Raw genomic sequence first — 18861 nt, 5'->3', positions numbered from 1 at the left:
TATACATTACCATTTATTATATACGAAATATAATTAATTCTTATAATTTTTAGCTCATGGTTTATTGGACACATTATGTGGAAAAAATAGACAGTCTTATATGCAAAGCATTGATTCTCAACTGCCAATGTTCATTAGAAAATATTTTAGAACTAAGTGTCGGTGATGGTTCAGGACCAACGCCAGTAATACTTATTCACGTGAGCTTAAAAGATAATAAGGTAATCTGAATTAAATAAAAAAAACTTAATTTAAAACTATACAATTTATAACCAATAACACTAATCAATTTTTATGAATAGATTAAATATTTGGCTAGTCTATTAGAGATTCTATCGTTTTCAGCGAACTTTTTAACAGATTTATTAATGGCTATTAAGTTATTACCAAGATTAAATCAAATATTCCAATTATCGAGAAATAATTGGATTCCGTATGAAGATGAAATTTCCAAAGATTGGCTATGTATAAAATTGCAAGAAAAATATAATATAGGTAAATAAAACAATATTTTAGTGTAATTATTTTTTTAAAAATTGTTTCAATTTATTTTACATATTAATAGCTACTATAATTGCTTTAAGACGATTAAAGCGTTATATGCATGAATTCTTAGTATTTAAAAACATATGGTCAATGGATAAAAAACTGTTTTTTGAAAAATATAAAACCTTCAATTCTTCAGCGACACACTTCAATCAAGATATGAATCAGTAAATTATAGTTATTATTTCTTAAAGGCTTTATTAAATTATTATGTTATTGAATTTACTTAAATTTACAGATATTTGATTTATAAACGTAAAATATCTCGCATTAAACCAGTTGCCCAAGTCTCTCATTTTTTAGTACAAACAAACATATTAAAAGATGACATTATTAAACATTGTGATGAGTGGAAGAATAATTTTTCCGATCTTCTTCTTGAAGTTACGACAAATCTCATAGAAGGGTTTTATCAATACATACAAATTAACAGCCTTCAGTATATTTAAATTAAATAATAGTTCTGTTTTAATAAAATCTGATAAGTTTCCACTATTTTTTTTTTAGAGCGATGACGCCGCCTAAAAATTTAACTGAAATGATTTCATTCGTTGAGTTTCGAAAAAGAATAGTTTTAGAATACGATAATAAAGCTAAAGAGTTTACACTAATTTCTGATAATGTTCAAGTATTAGGTACGTATGTTTATGTAAATATATAAAAATAGTAAATCATAATAAATCATATTGATAAAATAATATGATTCAAATAATTATTATTATTTTAAATAATAAATAATTATTTAAATATTATTTGATTTTAGTAATAAAGAGTAACTATTATAACTATATACTATTTAAATAATCAAATTTTAAAAATTAATAAAATTTTATTCTAGAAATAAATAATATACGAATGCCAGAAGTAGTACAAATTAAATATGAAAAACTGTTTCATGCTTGGAGAGTGTACAAGAACACTCTTGAAGACGCCGAAATAATGTTGAAAAGAAAAAAAAATGAATTTTTGAAATTGCTAAAGGAAACACAAACTAATTTAAAATTAAAAGCTAAAGACCTATTACAGACATTTTTAGAAACCACGCCGATTTCTACAAAATGGAAATCAAATGGTAAATTGAAAAAAAATATAATACTTTAAAAATAAATAAAAATCAAAGCTATCGAATTTTAAACATTCATATAGATTTATTTTAAATTCACTATTCATTACAAAATTAAATCTTTATGTTAATATTTCAATTACTACTCTATTTCTTTAAATAATCGTTTAAAACTCAATAACCGGACAATCGCGTTACCGAGTCGTTTGTAAAAAAAAAAAAGGAAAAATTTAATACTGTATATTTGCTGAGTATTTATAATAAATATGCGCATTAATAATTCTGTATTAAATTATTTTTAAGATGCTTTAATGTATACTGAACAAATACAAAATAAATTGGAAATATTAAAAACCGAAGAAAAACAATTAAACGATGATCTTGCTGTATTTGAAATACAATTTATTCATTCAATTGAAATTAAAAAACTCCAGGAAGTAAGAAATAATATTAATATATTTATTTATTTAATTGATCACTTACCAACCTCAAATGTTTATTTTTATTAATTTATAATGTTTCACGTATATTTTAATTATTTATAAACACCTGATTCCTTCTTATTTAATATATTAAAAAATTTTCAATATATTTAAAGGAAATATTGGTTTTACACTCAGTTTGGAAACTAGTCAATACGTGGGATGAAGTTTGGAAAAACTATAAACAGGAACTATTTTGGCATGTACACGTTTCCGATTTAAAAGTAACTGTGAACGCATTTTTCGATAAATTTAATACTTTGGTTAATGAATTAAAAAATAAAAAATGGGAAGTAATAGAAACCACTCGTAATAATATTGATGAATTCCGTAAACTATTACCGGTGATTGAAGATTTAAAAAATCCAGCAATGAAAGATAGACATTGGGACGAAGTCCGAAACGTCATAAATGAGTGAGTGATCAATTTTCAAAAGTATATTAAATCACACATAAAAAAGAAATGTTTTTAAATTGTGTATTTTATTAGAAAATTAATCGAAAAAAGTTCTGATTTTACGTTAAAAAAGTTAGTTGAAGTTAAAATTCAAGATTACAGTGAACAAATTAGTGATATATCAAAAAAATCAACAATAGAACTAGATTTAGACAATGTAATACATTTTCATAAAATAATAATAATAAATTAATAATTAAAGCAAGCTCTAAATACTATTTTTTGTGTTCATAGGCTATACAAAATATAAAAGAAATATGGGCCACTAAAAATCTACACTTAGAACCTTACAAAGATAAAGGTATTTATTACATAAAATTGAATGGTGACATTTTTCAATTATTAGAAGATCATCTTGTGCAGCTAACTACAATCAAGGCATCAAAGTAAATAATAAAAAATATAAACCCCTACGTGTTTCTAAAAAATTTTCTAATACATTATGCTTGTAGATATATTTCTGTTTTTCTAAACGAGGCAGACTTTTTAGAAAAATCTTTAGGTCTAATCACGGAAGTTTTAGAAATTATTCTATCAGTTCAACGACAGCATATTTATTTAGAAGTAAATATGTTTTGTTTTGTTTTTTTCGACAATATTTGTATTACTATACATTTTATTAATTTTTTTTTCTATCTTCGATCAATTAGAATATATTTATGGGAGATGATATACGACAAAAAATGACAATAGAAAGCATTGACTATGATATTTTAACAGAAGAATGGAAAGAAATAACCATACAAATATATAAAGAAAATAATTTATTCAGAGCATGTTATTCTAAATGTATGTTTTTTTATTTTTATTTATTTATGATGATGAATTCAAAATTTCGAAATTAATACAAATAAACCTACAATGCTTATATTTTTTAAAGCTTTATTCAAACATTTAAACACGATGAATTACCGCTTGGAAGTCATACAGAGAGCTTTAGAAGTGTATATGGAATCAAAACGTCACGTATTCCCTAGATTTTATTTTATATCAAATTGCGAATTATTAGAGATACTGGGAAACTCTAAAAATCCTGAATCTATACAACCTCATTTAAAAAAACTTTTTACCAATGTCCGTAACATTAAATTCCTCGTAAGTTACCACTGCAAATCACTGCAATTTAATATTATAAATAATTTTTTTAACATTACTTTATATTTTTAGACAAATAACAACCAAAAAAAAGAGGCACAAGGTATGTTTTCTAAAGATAAAGAGTATGTAGACTGGAACCAATCAGTGATATGTGATGGACCAGCAGAAATTTGGCTAAATTCAATAGGTAAATAAATAAAATATAATATATTCGAAAAAAAATTTTATGATATACATGGGTAGGTACAAAAACATAATATGTCTTACAACATTATAGAAGATGCAATGCGCAATTGCCTAAAACAAATATTAAAGCAAGTAAAATTGGCATTAACAAAAAATCTAAAAACTCGTGACAAGTGGATATTGGAATGGCCAGGACAATTATGTATTGTAGCATCTCAAGTAAATTAAATGAATAAAGTAAGCACAAAAAAATCATTATTCAAATGTAAAATATAATTTAGATTCAGTGGACCGCCGATTGTACCCGAGCATTAGTGCAATCCAGACATTTAAAACACAAATATCCTTTAAAAAAAATGTATAAAAAACAAAAAAATATATTGACAAAGCTCTCCAAAGTGATCCGAAGTGATTTAACCAGTACTGAAAGATTAAAAGTCGTGGCTTTAATCATTATAGAGATACACGGTAGAGATGTAATTGAATATATGTACAGATCAAGTATGCCATATTGAAATATTATTAAAATTATTAGTTAACAATAATAATTGTCATTCGATATGCAAATAAAACATTTTCTAGATTGTATGGATATGTCTGCATTTGAATGGATGTGTCAATTACGATTTTACTGCGATAAAAAATCAAACGATATTGTTATAAGACAAACTAACACCAAACAACTATATGGATACGAATACTTAGGAAACTCCGGAAGATTAGTTATCACCCCTTTAACTGATAGATGTTACTTAACTTTGACTACAGCTGTGCATATGCATCTTGGTGGAAACCTTAATGGTTCAACATATACGGGTAAAACCGAAACTATAAAAGATTTAGGGAAACATTTAGCCCAATTTGTTATAGTAGTAAACTGTTCTAAAAGTCTAGACTACAAGAGTCTGTGTCGCATTTTCTTAGGTGAATATTAATTTTATAAATGCATATTATTCTGTTCATTTAAACCATTCTCAACATAATTTATATTCTATTTTTTCCCCATTAAAGGACTTGTGCAACAGGGAGCTTGGGGTTGTTTTGATGAAATTCAACGAATACAAATCGAAGTGTTGTCTTCTATAACACAGCAAATATCGACTATATTTTCAGCTTTGGCGGCAGATTTAAAAACATTGGTTATTGAAAACAAAATTGTTACTTTAGTGCCAACTTGTGGTATATTTACCACAACGTTCCCAAATCATGAAAACTATTCGTACTTACCAGACAACTTTAAATCGATGTTTCGCTCTGTGTCTATGATAGTCCCAGACAGTAAGCTAATCGTCGAAACAATTCTTTTTAGTGGAGGATTTAAAGACGCTAAGACACTAGGTAACAAAATATTTGTTCTATATTCACTCTGCAAACAAATGCTAAACAAACAAAACTATTATGAATACGGACTTCGGAGTTTAATTGTATTAATAAAGTATGCTGGAAATTATAAGCGGACAAACGCGGAAGTACCAGATAATGAGGTTTATATTACACGCTGTGTATACAACAATATAATATTAATATAAATTAGGTATATTTTAATAACATATTACTTTTAGATTATCTTACTAGCAATCCATAAAACGATTTTGACAAGTATAAATGAAGAATATTTACCAATATTTACGGATATGATAAATAATTTATTTCCTGACATAACTCCGCCTGAAATAAAATATGAAGTTTTAATAGATGCAATAAAACGTAGCATGTTAAAAAACAATCTCCAACCAACCGATTCTGCTGTTTTAAAAATAGTTCAATTATACGAAATTAAATCTTATAGATCTTCTGTTATAATAATAGGAAATTCTGGAGCAGCTAAAAGCACCACTTGGAAAATACTAAGAGATACATTCATTTTACTGAAAAGTGAACAAATCAATTCATTCGAAACAGTTATTGTAAGTAATATAGTAATATTATATATTATAAGTATTAATAAATATAAATCTTTTTATGAAACCAAATACCAATAAATATATAATTGCAGATTATCATAAAATCAATATCTACATCAAACTAATATGTAATACAAATCAAATAAATTAAAAAGTAATTTTAATATTTAAAATTATCAATCAATCTATAATCTATATGCTTACTCATTAAATTTATTTTACAATAGATACCCGAGGTATAATTATTAGTCATTGCTATAATATCTATTCTTCAAATATTTTTTTTATAAAGAATTTGTTTATTTATTTTGAGTACTTTATTTTATGCTGATGATTGTTTGAATGAATATTTTGATTAAAATATTCATAACAATATACATATACTTATAGTTATTATATATGTATAATATATTCTTTATAAGACTGATAATATCCTAATTCCTAATTGTATTTAAATATAATTTAAAGTTTAAAATTTGAATAATAACACCATGTAACAATCATTTAGGATTATGTTTTAAATCCAATAACATTAACTATAAAAGAACTATATGGCACATATGATCATACTTCACATGAATGGGTGGATGGAATTTTTTCATCGATTACACGAAAAATTTGTTCTGGTAAATATTATAAGCTATAATATATTGTTAAATATAGTGATATTTATAAATGTAATGAATACAATTAAAGACCTATTTGATAGAAAAAATTCTAAAAATAAGATTTTTTACAGTTTGTTCTTAGTATAATCATATATAAGTATATAACATTATAATATGTACATAAATGCTGATAAGATATTAAATTATAGTTGTAAATATTTCAAATAGATAATGGATTAGAACAAAAGTGGGTGATACTAGATGGACCAATCGACAGCTATTGGATTGAAAATATGAGTTCTATAATGGATGATACTAAAATTTTAATTTTAGAAAACGGAGAACGCATTTTAATACCAAAACAAGTAATCACATCACGTAATGATATATTATACCACTTAGAAATTAGAATTATCAATATTTAAATACATTTTATCATTGATAAAAATTTACCACAAAGTCCACTAAAATTAAATATTAAATACTACGTTTATATAATTATGGTTTAATATTATTTTTATATTTTTACTGGATAAGTACCGATAATAAATTGATTAATGTGTAACTTGTAAACGCGTTTATCTTGTCTCTAATTTATAGCCTATACCTTTTAATACATTTTGTATTTTTTAATAATTATAACATCTATAATACTTGGTACTATTTAAACATTTCACATTTTTATTTTATTTTTTAAATTCAGTATTTTTGAATATATCTACATCTTTTTTTAATTTTTATTAGGTACACATAAATAATTTACAAATAATATTCCTTTTTATATATATTGAGGTTTTCAATACATACCAATGCAATTATAATATTACAATCTACGAAAATTGTAGATTACTAACGCGTAGATAGAAGAATCATGTATAAAAAGGAAGATTTACCTATAAACATTTTACACGTTATACCGATTTTCTTTACTTATAAAATATGTTTAAATTATCCTAGGTATCTTTTATATTTGAAGTAGAGGATTTAAAAGTTGCATCCCCTGCAATTATTTCGAGATGTGGTATAATTCATAACAACCATAACGATTATGGATGGCGATTATACGTCGACTCGTGGTTAAATAATTGCAAATTTAAGCTGTTTAAAGATGAGGTTGATTCATATATATTGATAGTTGTAAGTTTTTTTTCTAAAAAAATTTTACTTTTAGATAAAATTTAATTTTGAACACTACATCGATGATTTACTTATGTTCAAAAAGTTAAACTGTATTGAAATAATTACTTTAACGGACCAAAATTGTATAATATCTATGTGTAAGTTATTAGAAAGTTGCACCTTTCACGATTTAGCTGATAAAATTCCTAATGAATTAAATGATGACCAGTACAAATTTTTAATTAAGATTTGGTTTATTTTTTGGTACGTATTATTAATTATGCTAGTAATTTATTGTCAAGATATAACAATGAACAATTATTTAATAATTTTACCATGAATAAAATAAAACAATTTATATTTATATAATTTTATAAATTACAAATAAAATTTATTATTTCTTAAACAGTATGATTTGGTCAATATGTGGTTGTGTGAATGAGGACGGAAAAAAGAAAATTGATATATATATAAGAAAACTAGAAGGTGTGTTTCCTATAAGAGATACAGTTTATCATTATTTCGTCGATACAAATTACTGTAAATTTCAACATTGGGAACAAAAACTCTCAATTAACACACCATGGAAATATGATAGAGAGTATAACTATAACTTTGAACACGCAAAATGTATTAAAAATATCTTATTAATAAGTATAATAAGTATTTTATTTACAGAGTACAATTTTCAAAAATAATTATTCCAACGGTAGATACCATTCGTCATGATTATTTAATACAGTCATATTTAAGTAAAAAACAACCAGTTTTATTAGTTGGACCAAGTGGATGTGGCAAAACATTGAACGTTAAAAATTCATTTGAAACTATGAATAAAACTGAATATTCTTTTTTAAAGATTAATATGACATCTACGACTTCATCTAATGACGTTAAAGAAACGATTGAAGATAAATTAGAAAAACGCACCAAAGAACTGTATATTCCACTAACTGGTATTATTATTATTATTATTATTTGATATATATATAATGTTTTTTGATTTCATAATTTCTAAACATTTACCTAATACTGTTTTAGGAAAAACAATGGTTGTATTTTTGGATGATATGCATATGCCTATAAAAGAACCTTGTGGAGTACAGCCTTCCTTGGAATTGATTAGACATTGGATCGATTATGGATTTTGGTATGATACAAAAAAACAATGTCCAAAATATGTTAAAAATATGCTACTCATTTGTGCTATGACTCAATTTGATAAAATAAAGCACTTTATTAGCAATCGAATATTAAATCGTTTTAGTGTGGTCAATATACCATCACTCGAAGAAAACGATATATATAAAATATACAATTCAATACTCAATCATCATTTAAACGATTTTGATGAAACTGTGTCAGAAATAGGTACAGTCGAACTCTACATCAATATAGAATACTTCTAGTTTAGAGTTTTCTCAATACCATATCATATAATTTATTTAATCATCGTAGGTAATGGATTGACTTCGATGACGATAAGCCTTTATAAACATTTAGTGATTAGCATGACTCCAACTCCATCAAAAATGCATTATTTATTTAACTTGAAAGATGTTTCAAAAGTAACAATATCCCTAAATTATTTTCATGGCTGAGTAATACTATGAATATTTTTTACTTTTAAGGTATTTCAAGGTTTACTACTTAGTAATGTCAAGTATCAAAATTTTAAAGTGCCTATGTTGCGGCTTTGGTGTCATGAAGTATTTCGTGTTTTCTATGACCGTTTAGTTGATACAAGGTAAACCATTTATCTTCATTTTTAGCTATCTAATATAATTTATAAATATAACTTTTTTACCTACTAACTATTTCAGCGATCAAAAATGGTTCTTAAATCAAATAAATCACCTTCTTGAAAATACTTACCATTTGACATACCAAGATTTGTTTGCATCAAAAAAAAATCCAATATTTTTTAGTTTTCTAAATGAAGAAATGCTGTACGAGGAAATCGTAGATGAAGAGGACTTGAAACAGTTTATCAAATGTAGCATAAAAGAATATAATTCTAACTCAGAATTTATGCCAGTAGACATTTTGTTATTCAGGGATTATATAGAACATATTTGTCGTATTGTTAGAGTTATATCACAACCCATGGGTCACATACTTCTCATAGGCATTGGTATATTTGAACAGATTTTTTAACATATAACTTACGAATAAATAAAATATAAATGTATTCTTAGGTGGGTCAGGTAGATCAACTCTAGCAAAAATAGCCTCGTGGTTGTGCAAATACAGTATTTTTACGATTGAATTGTCCAAATCATACGGAACATCGGAATTTAAAGAAGACTTAAAATTAATTTATTCCGAAACGGGAATAAAAAATCAACCAACATCATTCGTGTTTAATGATACACAAATAGTTGATGATTCTTTTTTGAAAATTATTAACAGTATTTTAAGTACTGGAGAAGTAACACGGTTATTCAATGAAAATGAATTAGAAGAAGTAAAATAGTCATTTAACAGAATATTATTAATAATATCATGAATTTCACTTATGTACCTATTTTAGATCAAAAATGCATTATCAAATAATATTAAAAATGCAGACGAAATAGAATCAGCCGGAACTGTTTATTCAATTTTTATAGACCGAGTTAAAAAAAACCTACACTTTATTTTATCTTTTAGTCCTATAGAAAAATCATTTAGGTAAGTAAACACTAGGTTGTTTCATATTTTTAAAATTATATGTATCAACAAAATTTTAATTTATTATACACATCATTAAATAATTAGTAACTACCATTTATTATAATATATTCAATATTTTGTATATTGTATACTATACCTATAATATTATATAATAATATATATCAAGTATTTTAAATATTTGATACTTTTTTTATTTATTATCCTATATAACAGAATACGATTGAAGCAATATCCCGCGTTATTAAATTGTACTACAATTGATTGGTTTTTGGATTGGCCAAAAGAAGCTTTATTGGAAGTGGCATCAACTTCTCTCGATGGTCTTGATATTTTAGCAACAATTACTGGAGAAAAAAGAGTAAATGTTTCAATACCAACTATATAAATAAATTAAAAATTTTCACTAACCATATATTATAATATTTATATTAATAATGATACAAATTTACGACAGTTAATATATTTTTTTATTTATCTTTGAATAATTATGTTAGATCTTATTGGTGTTCTTTTAATTTATTTAAAAATTGCACAACAAAGAAATATTCTATTTTAACAAATTAAAATTTCTTCAAATCAACACATTTTTTTTAAATTTATAAATCTGAATCAACAGTCCTGAACTTAGTAATCACTAGCTATCGACTGATTATCCGATTACAATTCACGTTTTAAATAATAAAAATAACATTATTTTAAATAGAGATACATATATTTAAATTATAAAACATTAGAAGTTAAAAAATGCATTAGATTCCATGGTATTAATGTACTATACCATGCATTTCAAAAACTGTGGAGTGTGTACATAATATTAACTATAGTTCCTACATATTTATTAATATTAATGTAAATATATTATTTATACGGGTAACTACTTATAAGCATTAAGCATAGGCGTACAGAGTATGCGATGCGGTTTGCATAATCTGTGAGTTAGGGCAGACACTATTTAGAAGATATAATATTAATTAAATACCAATATAAAACTATTTAGATAGAAAAAATAACAAAATGTGTATGTTCATTGATCTATGTTTACTGTATTAATTGTATAATTATAAAACTATATCATATTCAATAAACTATATTAATTATTAAGACAATATAAATATGAGCATTTTTTGGGGGACATTTATATTTTTGAGGAACACATTTTATCAACAGCATATACCATGCGAATCGGTGATTAAAATCTAATGCTTATAAGTATTTAATATATTATTCTTTTATTGTAAACAACAATTATTATTTTCATATATTATTTTAATAATATTTTTGCAGGTACATGAAGAAGAAAATGAAACAATAGCTCGGGTAAATTGCTTATTAATATTTAAAAAAATATATTATTATTGATTAATATTAACGGATTTAATTCAATTTTAAAGGATAAATTAAAAAGTTCGTTATCCTCTATTTTTTCTTCTATCCACAATTCTGTAATAGAATATTCCAACCATAATAAAGTTGAATTGAATTGTACAAATAATGTAACACCGGCTGTTTATTTAGAAATGATATTTAGATACAAAAAGTAAGTTTATGATTTAATAAAACTATTTTCAAATGCAATCATGACAAAATTAAATTTCACAGAATTCTTCACGAAAAACGTATTGAAAAACAAAATATGTCAATTAAATTGAGAAATGGTTTACAAACGATTAATGGCATTAATCATAAAATAAATGATATGACAATGGAATTAGGAAAAGTCACAGAGCTAATAACGAAGCACACTAAAATATGTGAAGAAATGTTTACAATTATTTCTAAATATATTAAAGAAATTGATAATGAAAAAAAAGAAATCTACATAATTTCTAAAAATATAAAAGAAGATGAATTAAAATGCCAAGAAATGTACAATATAGCTTTAGCGGAATTAAAACTTATGATTCCGGAGCTAGAAGAAGCTACAAATGTATTATGAAATAAATTAACTTTTATAAAAAATTGTAATTTATTAATTTACTTACCTGTTATTTGATTCACAGAAAGTATATGCTCTTAGTAAAAAGGATCTCTCGGAAATGAAATGCTTCTCCGTACCACCAGAAGGTGTGAAATTAGTTTTAGGAGCCATTATGACATTAAAACAAGCTGATCCTAGTTGGGCAGAAGCTAAAAGACAACTAAATGATCCTAATTTTTTACAGCAGGTAAAAATCATTATATGATTAATTTTAATACCTACTAACAATAAATTAAACTAAATTAATAAATATAATTAATGTCATAGTTAAAAGATTTTGACAAAAATCACGTAACCGACAATGTCATTAAAAAAATCGATGTATTTATAAAAAATCCAGAATTTGAATTAGAAAAAATCGGTCTTCAGTCAACAGCTGCTAAGTCTTTAGGCATGTGGGTTGTTGCTATTGAAAAATATGTTAAAATGTACAACAAGTAAGGATATGAATTATGAACAATAAATTATTTTATGAAAACTTTTATCAGCGAGAATATTTTAAAATAGAACTATAACACCTAAAAGAGTGGCTGCAGATTTAGCAATGGCAAAAGTTAAAGAAGAACAAACTTCCCTTAAAGATTTAGAAGAAAATCTGACAAAAAAACAAAGTCTACTTGAACAACAAAAACTGGATTACGATGAAAATATTATTAAAAAAGAACAACTTATTACTAAAGTAAGTTCTATTATTATTATAAATAACTATTTCTCATTATTATTACTATTAATATTATTTATAAGTTATTTTTATACATAACTACTACTACATACTACTTATAGATACCATAATATATATTATTACTATTAACTAAAATAATATAAATATATGAACTATATACATTAATATTATCTTATCCATCATATTATATAGATAAATTATATAATATTATTTCGTCTATGTTGTTAAAAAAATTCTTATCTATAGAATATGTTACATGAAAACAAAGTAGGAAAAAACCTCAATTAAATTCGCAATGATAAAATGCATTTAATTAAATAACTTTGCAATTTATTTTGATTACATTTAATTAAAATAGGCTGAAGAATTAAAAAACAATTTGGAAAAAGCTACAAAACTAATTGATGGATTGTCCAAAGAAAGAATGAAGTGGAATAAAACATTAAATCAAATCGACAAGGAATTTGATTATTTACCAGGAGATTGTATTCTAAGTACTGCATTTATATCATACATGGGACCGTTTAGGTTTAAGTCTCGAGAAATAATTATGACTTTATGGTTAAATCTTATAAAAGAACATGGAACTCTTAACAACCCTAACTTTGAAGTTACTTTATTTCTAACAAATCCGACAACAATCAGAAACTGGAACAACCATGGATTATCCAATGATAGATTCAGTTTGGAAAATGGTATTATCGTTAGCCAAAGTTATCGATATCCATTCATAATAGATCCACAAAGTCAAGCATGGAGATGGATCAAAAATATTGAATTGAATAATGGATTGAAAATTATTGATTATAGATCAACAAATAATATGCAAAATTTAGAAATTGCATTACAAAATGGGTACCCAACTTTGGTACAAATTGATTTTGAAAATATTGATCCACTTATAATCTCTATATTATCTAGATCTATTATAAAACAAAGTGAGTTAAAAAAAACCATTTAAATTAAGACATTTACAATAAATACGTTTATTTTGTTATAGGAAATAAACTTTTTATACGAATAGGTAATAAGCTATTAGCCTACAATGAACGTTTTAGACTTTACATTACAACAAAAATAAAAAATTATTATCATTTATCTGAAATAATAACACGTACAACAGTAATTGATTTTGCTACTACAGAAGAAGGTCTTGAAGAACAATTACTAAAAACGTTAGTTAATGTAGAAAACCCTGGTTTAGAAGAGTTTAGAGATAATACGATCATCAATATTGAAAAAGATAAAAAATCTCTAGTTGACGTACAAGATGAATTGCTTAAGTTATTGGATAACAACGAATGCTCGTTATTAGAAAACGAACAACTTCTCTTAACATTAAAATCTTCGAAAGCAACATTTAACATAATTAAAGAACGTCTTCAAAGCTCTTTAACTAGTCAAGCGGAAATCTTCATAGCTCGAGAAGTAAGTATTATTCTATTTATTTGAACACTTCAATATTCTAAAATACTTCAATAATAAAATTAAACAAAAATAATCTTTACTACTGTGACCCAAGCAATAGTGTATTTATATTAAAACGCAAGTTGTCGCGAATAAATGGAAATTTAAACCCTTAAAATATTAACTTCAATTGTATTTACATAAATAAATATATAGTCATTATCCATAATAAATATATATTTTAGGGCTATAGACCGTGTGCCAAACGTGCTGCCATTTTGTATTTTATTATCAATGACCTGGATAGAGTGAATCCAATGTATCAGTTTTCGTTGGATTTTTATACTGAGTTGTTTAAAAATTCAATTAAAAAGAGCAATGCAGCAGAACAGCTCAACGAAAGAATTGACAATTTAAATGAATATCACACATATGCAGTTTATGAAAACGTCTGTCGAGGATTGTTCGAACGCCATAAATTACTTTTCTTGTTTCAAATATGTACTAAAATATTGATCATAGAAAATAAAATAAATAAAGATGAGTTAGAATTTTTATTTAACGGTGGAATTAAAACAAATGAAAAAGAAATAAAACAACTTATTACCACAAAGTGTCCGGGTATATCTTTTATAATATAATAATATAAATGACCACTGTGCAGAAATAATATTAACTTTTTTTTTAGACTGGTTACCTGCAACATGTTGGGATAACATTTTAGCGTTATGTAACTTGCCTAGTTTTTATGATGTAGAAAAATCATTTGAAAAATGCTCAACTGAATGGTATAAGTGGTACTTATCCCCGGAGCCAGAAAATCTAAAACTAGTTGGCAAGTTTTAAAGCTTTAAAAAAATTTGACATTTATAAACAAATTTGCTCATAATTACTTTGTGTTATTAGGTCCATGGGAAAATAAATGTAATTTATTTCAGCGCATGCTAATTATAAGAAGTTTGCGATTAGATCGATTATCATTTTCTATCAAACATTTTGTATCACGAAATCTTGGACGTCAATTTTCCGAGACTCCGGTCTTAGATTTAAAACATACTTTAAATAATCTTAATAACACAAATTGTTTGATTTTTATTTTGTCCTCTGGTTCTGATCCAACAAATATATTAACATACATGAATAGAAATTACAATAAAAAAGGACAATTTCAATCTCTATCCTTAGGCAATGGTCAAGAATCAATCGCCACCGAGTAATTTTCATTATTTTTAATTAATAATTATTATTATTATATTTAATTATATATTTTATACTATATAAATAGCTTAATAAAAATCGGACAAAAAGAAGGTCATTGGATATTTCTTGCGAATTGTCACCTCCTATTATCATGGATGCCACAGTTAGAAAAAGTAATTGAAAATATGCAAGACGGTAAAGCCCATCCGGACTTCAAGTTATGGTTAAGCTCTAAACCACATTCGAAATTTCCAATAAATTTACTACAAACCGCTATAAAAATATCGACTGAACAACCCAAGGTCAATTTTAATTTTAAATCATAATAAATTATAATGATTTATTAAATATCTAATATCTATATATATAGTATATACCTATATGAGTAACATGCAAAACTACGAATTTACCTAAAATTGTATTATATATTTATTGATATTTTTATTATTCTTATAGAACATAAAGTCCAGTTTATTGCATTTATATCAAAATATAAACGAAGAGCAATATTCTCAAAATCCCGCATCAATCAAATACAAAAAAATACTATTCAACTTGTGTTTTTTTCATTCTATACTAACCGTTAGAAAAAAATTTTTAAGCCTGGGATGGAGTAAAATATATGACTTTAGTGATTTCGATTTCGAGGTAAAATATTTTAATAACAATTCATTGAATATTTATGTTATACATATATAAGTATAATATATTATAAACAAATTAAAATATTTATAATTTGCATACAATTTATTCATACATTTCTCTAAAGGATACAAACTACAAAGTGAATAAATTATCCATAAAAACATTATTGTATTGCATTCAAAAATAATCAATACATCATTACGATTTATTATCTCAGGTATCAGAAAACATTTTATTCAATTGTCTCAACGAGTACGAAGAAACGCCCTGGACTGCATTAAAATATTTATTAGGAAATGTTATTTATGGTGGAAACATAACTGATATTTGGGATAAAAGACTTTTGGACACATATATAAACCAATTTTTCAATGAAAATTCTATTACAACTCATTTTTACAAGTATACCTATAATGTTATGTCATTATAATTGCGTTTTTAACACATTAAATAGTATATGCACCAATTAATAACCAATTCATATTTTACTTTTTAAAGGTCATCGTCACTGATCAATTGTATTGTCCCAGAAAATGGTACTTTACAATTCTTCAAAGACTTCATAAAAACATTACCTTGTGAAGATGTAGCTGAGACATTTGGGCAGCATTCGAACGGCGATATGATTTATTTAACAAGAGATAACTATTTATTATGTGAAACACTAACATCTTTACAAGAACAATTTAATGGTTCATCAGTCGATAACGATAAAGAAAAAAAAGTGCTATTTCAAATATCTCAAATATTTCAAAATATTCCTTCATTAATTAATTACGAAATTATTGCTGAAAACATTAACATAAAAAGAAGTATATTGAATGCTGTAATTTTTCAAGAGGTATTTTTTACTTAATTTAAATTATACCCCAATTAAATATATCATTAAGTAAATCTATAAGTAGAAAATGTAGAAACATTATTACTGTCAGTTCTAAAAGTACTAAATGAGACTATTTTTAATGAAATAATAATTATATTACATACTTAATAGTTGTTGACTTAAATTATAGTAAAAAAATATTATATTTTAAAGAAAACATACAAAATCTGTTATAGTTAAATATGAATTTATGATAAATAGTTAACAGGCAGGTATCTACTCATAAATTTAAATTTTGTGAAAAACTATATCAAATTTAGACTGCATAAAAAATTTTTCTAAATCTTTGATCATTCTTATTTATTTAGGTATCATTTATTACCATTAGTATAATACAACAATATATTTTCGTTGTCCCTTTTTTTAATACTAATGCAAGTTATGATCATTTTAGATGATAATGAGACCAACTTATTTTTTAAACATCACAGAATTTTCGTTTAATAAACGATTGAAATGTTAATATATCAAAATAGTTTTAAATTTAATGGTATTAATCGAATTTTAAAATATACTATACGAATTTTAGGCAAAGTGTTATAATAATTTACTTAAGAATATGGAAATAACATTGATGACATTAGAAAAAGGAATCACAAGCCTAATGATTATACCTCCAGATATTGAAAATATGTTTGAAAAATTATACGAAGGCAAAGTACCAGATCAATGGCTAAAAAGTAATATTATAAATATCTATATTATTACACAATACACATATATAATATTAGTGCAGATTAGATAAGTCATTAGTTTTATTAAATTTATAGACTATAGCAGGTGCTCAAAATTGTCTATTCTATTGCTAGAATACTAGATATATATTTTTGAATTACATATTTTAGCTTATCTTATAGCATATCAATAATTAGTATATTAATTTTAGCTTATCCGTCTTTAATGAATTTGGGTGCGTGGATGCAAAATTTAATTGAACGAGTAAAATATTTTACAACTTTGATAAACACAAGTCAACAACCTGTATCAATTTGGTTAGGAGCTTTTACATCTCCTGCTAGTTTCTTAACTTGTATACTCTTGGTACAACAATATTAATGCATTTATTATTATATTATCTCAAGTAATTTATTTTAATTTATTTAACCTTTTTAACCTTACAGAATGAATCAAAAGAATCTTCAGTGCAAATAGATTTACTTAGTTGGGAATTTATACCTATGCAAACATCAGTGAATGACTTAATAAAACCACCAGACGTATATTTATAATCAATTTTTGATTTTGATTGCAATTTGCAATTTATGTGTATTAATATTTTATTATTTTTATTTAGAAAGGAGTATATATACATAACCTATATTTGGAAGGTGCTGGTTGGGATAACGAACATTTGTGCTTACGTGAACCCTTGCCATTAGAATTAATAACTAAACTACCCATCATACATTTTTTACCCGTTGAAGGCAAAAGGAGTCTTCTAGGTTTTAAAATCTTAAATTTATTTTTTAAACTAATATTAAGAGTTTGTATGGTACCTATATAACTTTTTAATTTTAGATTTTTACCAAAGTCCAGTATATTATTGTCCGAAACGAAGTGGAACTCATGAAACCTATTCGTGTGCAGTTATATTAAACTTAAAAAGTGGGTCACAGCATCCAGATCATTGGATTAAACGATCTACAGCAGTATTATTAAATTTGGGAAATTAAATTACTAAATAATATTAAAGCTCTAAACTGCATAACTAGTAATAGTTTATACACATTCATTAAAACTATGTAGTCACATTAAGTCTAGGTATATAATATATATACATACCTAAACTGACTAAACTACAAATTTGTACTTCATTTTTAATTAAAATAAGTAAAAATAAATATTATAGTTAATGTTAAAACCATTAAAGATATTTAATATCACATAAATGTATATCACCCTCGATTCTCGTGTTTATTTAATGTTA

General features: G+C 24.8%; 1 protein-coding gene across 1 annotated transcript; it reads left to right on the top strand.

The window, feature by feature from the left end:
• The first annotated feature begins 606 nt into the window (after positions 1 to 606).
• Positions 607 to 18839, top strand: LOC132918222 (dynein axonemal heavy chain 2-like). The gene is made up of 50 exons (XM_060979357.1): positions 607 to 713; positions 785 to 985; positions 1054 to 1181; positions 1385 to 1618; positions 1913 to 2046; positions 2208 to 2506; positions 2582 to 2705; positions 2783 to 2934; positions 3001 to 3112; positions 3199 to 3337; positions 3429 to 3643; positions 3716 to 3833; positions 3924 to 4051; positions 4114 to 4333; positions 4415 to 4756; positions 4844 to 5316; positions 5395 to 5739; positions 6245 to 6362; positions 6573 to 6709; positions 7302 to 7457; positions 7516 to 7727; positions 7873 to 8064; positions 8142 to 8419; positions 8505 to 8834; positions 8922 to 9031; positions 9095 to 9210; positions 9287 to 9597; positions 9662 to 9930; positions 9997 to 10136; positions 10353 to 10497; positions 11424 to 11456; positions 11531 to 11676; positions 11739 to 12066; positions 12140 to 12304; positions 12385 to 12554; positions 12625 to 12796; positions 13158 to 13737; positions 13800 to 14227; positions 14452 to 14827; positions 14895 to 15041; positions 15113 to 15419; positions 15492 to 15708; positions 15863 to 16054; positions 16269 to 16453; positions 16550 to 16892; positions 17464 to 17614; positions 17821 to 17975; positions 18056 to 18151; positions 18229 to 18376; positions 18453 to 18839. Exons 1-50 carry the CDS (start codon positions 637 to 639, stop codon positions 18605 to 18607), a joined length of 10449 nt encoding a protein of 3482 aa, XP_060835340.1. The 5' UTR covers positions 607 to 636; the 3' UTR covers positions 18608 to 18839.
• The last annotated feature ends 22 nt before the right edge of the window (positions 18840 to 18861 follow it).

This window comes from Rhopalosiphum padi, chromosome 1 (assembly GCF_020882245.1).
Source record: "Rhopalosiphum padi isolate XX-2018 chromosome 1, ASM2088224v1, whole genome shotgun sequence".
Taxonomy (NCBI): Eukaryota; Metazoa; Arthropoda; class Insecta; order Hemiptera; family Aphididae; genus Rhopalosiphum; species Rhopalosiphum padi.
This window is presented reverse-complemented; position numbering and strand designations above follow the sequence as displayed.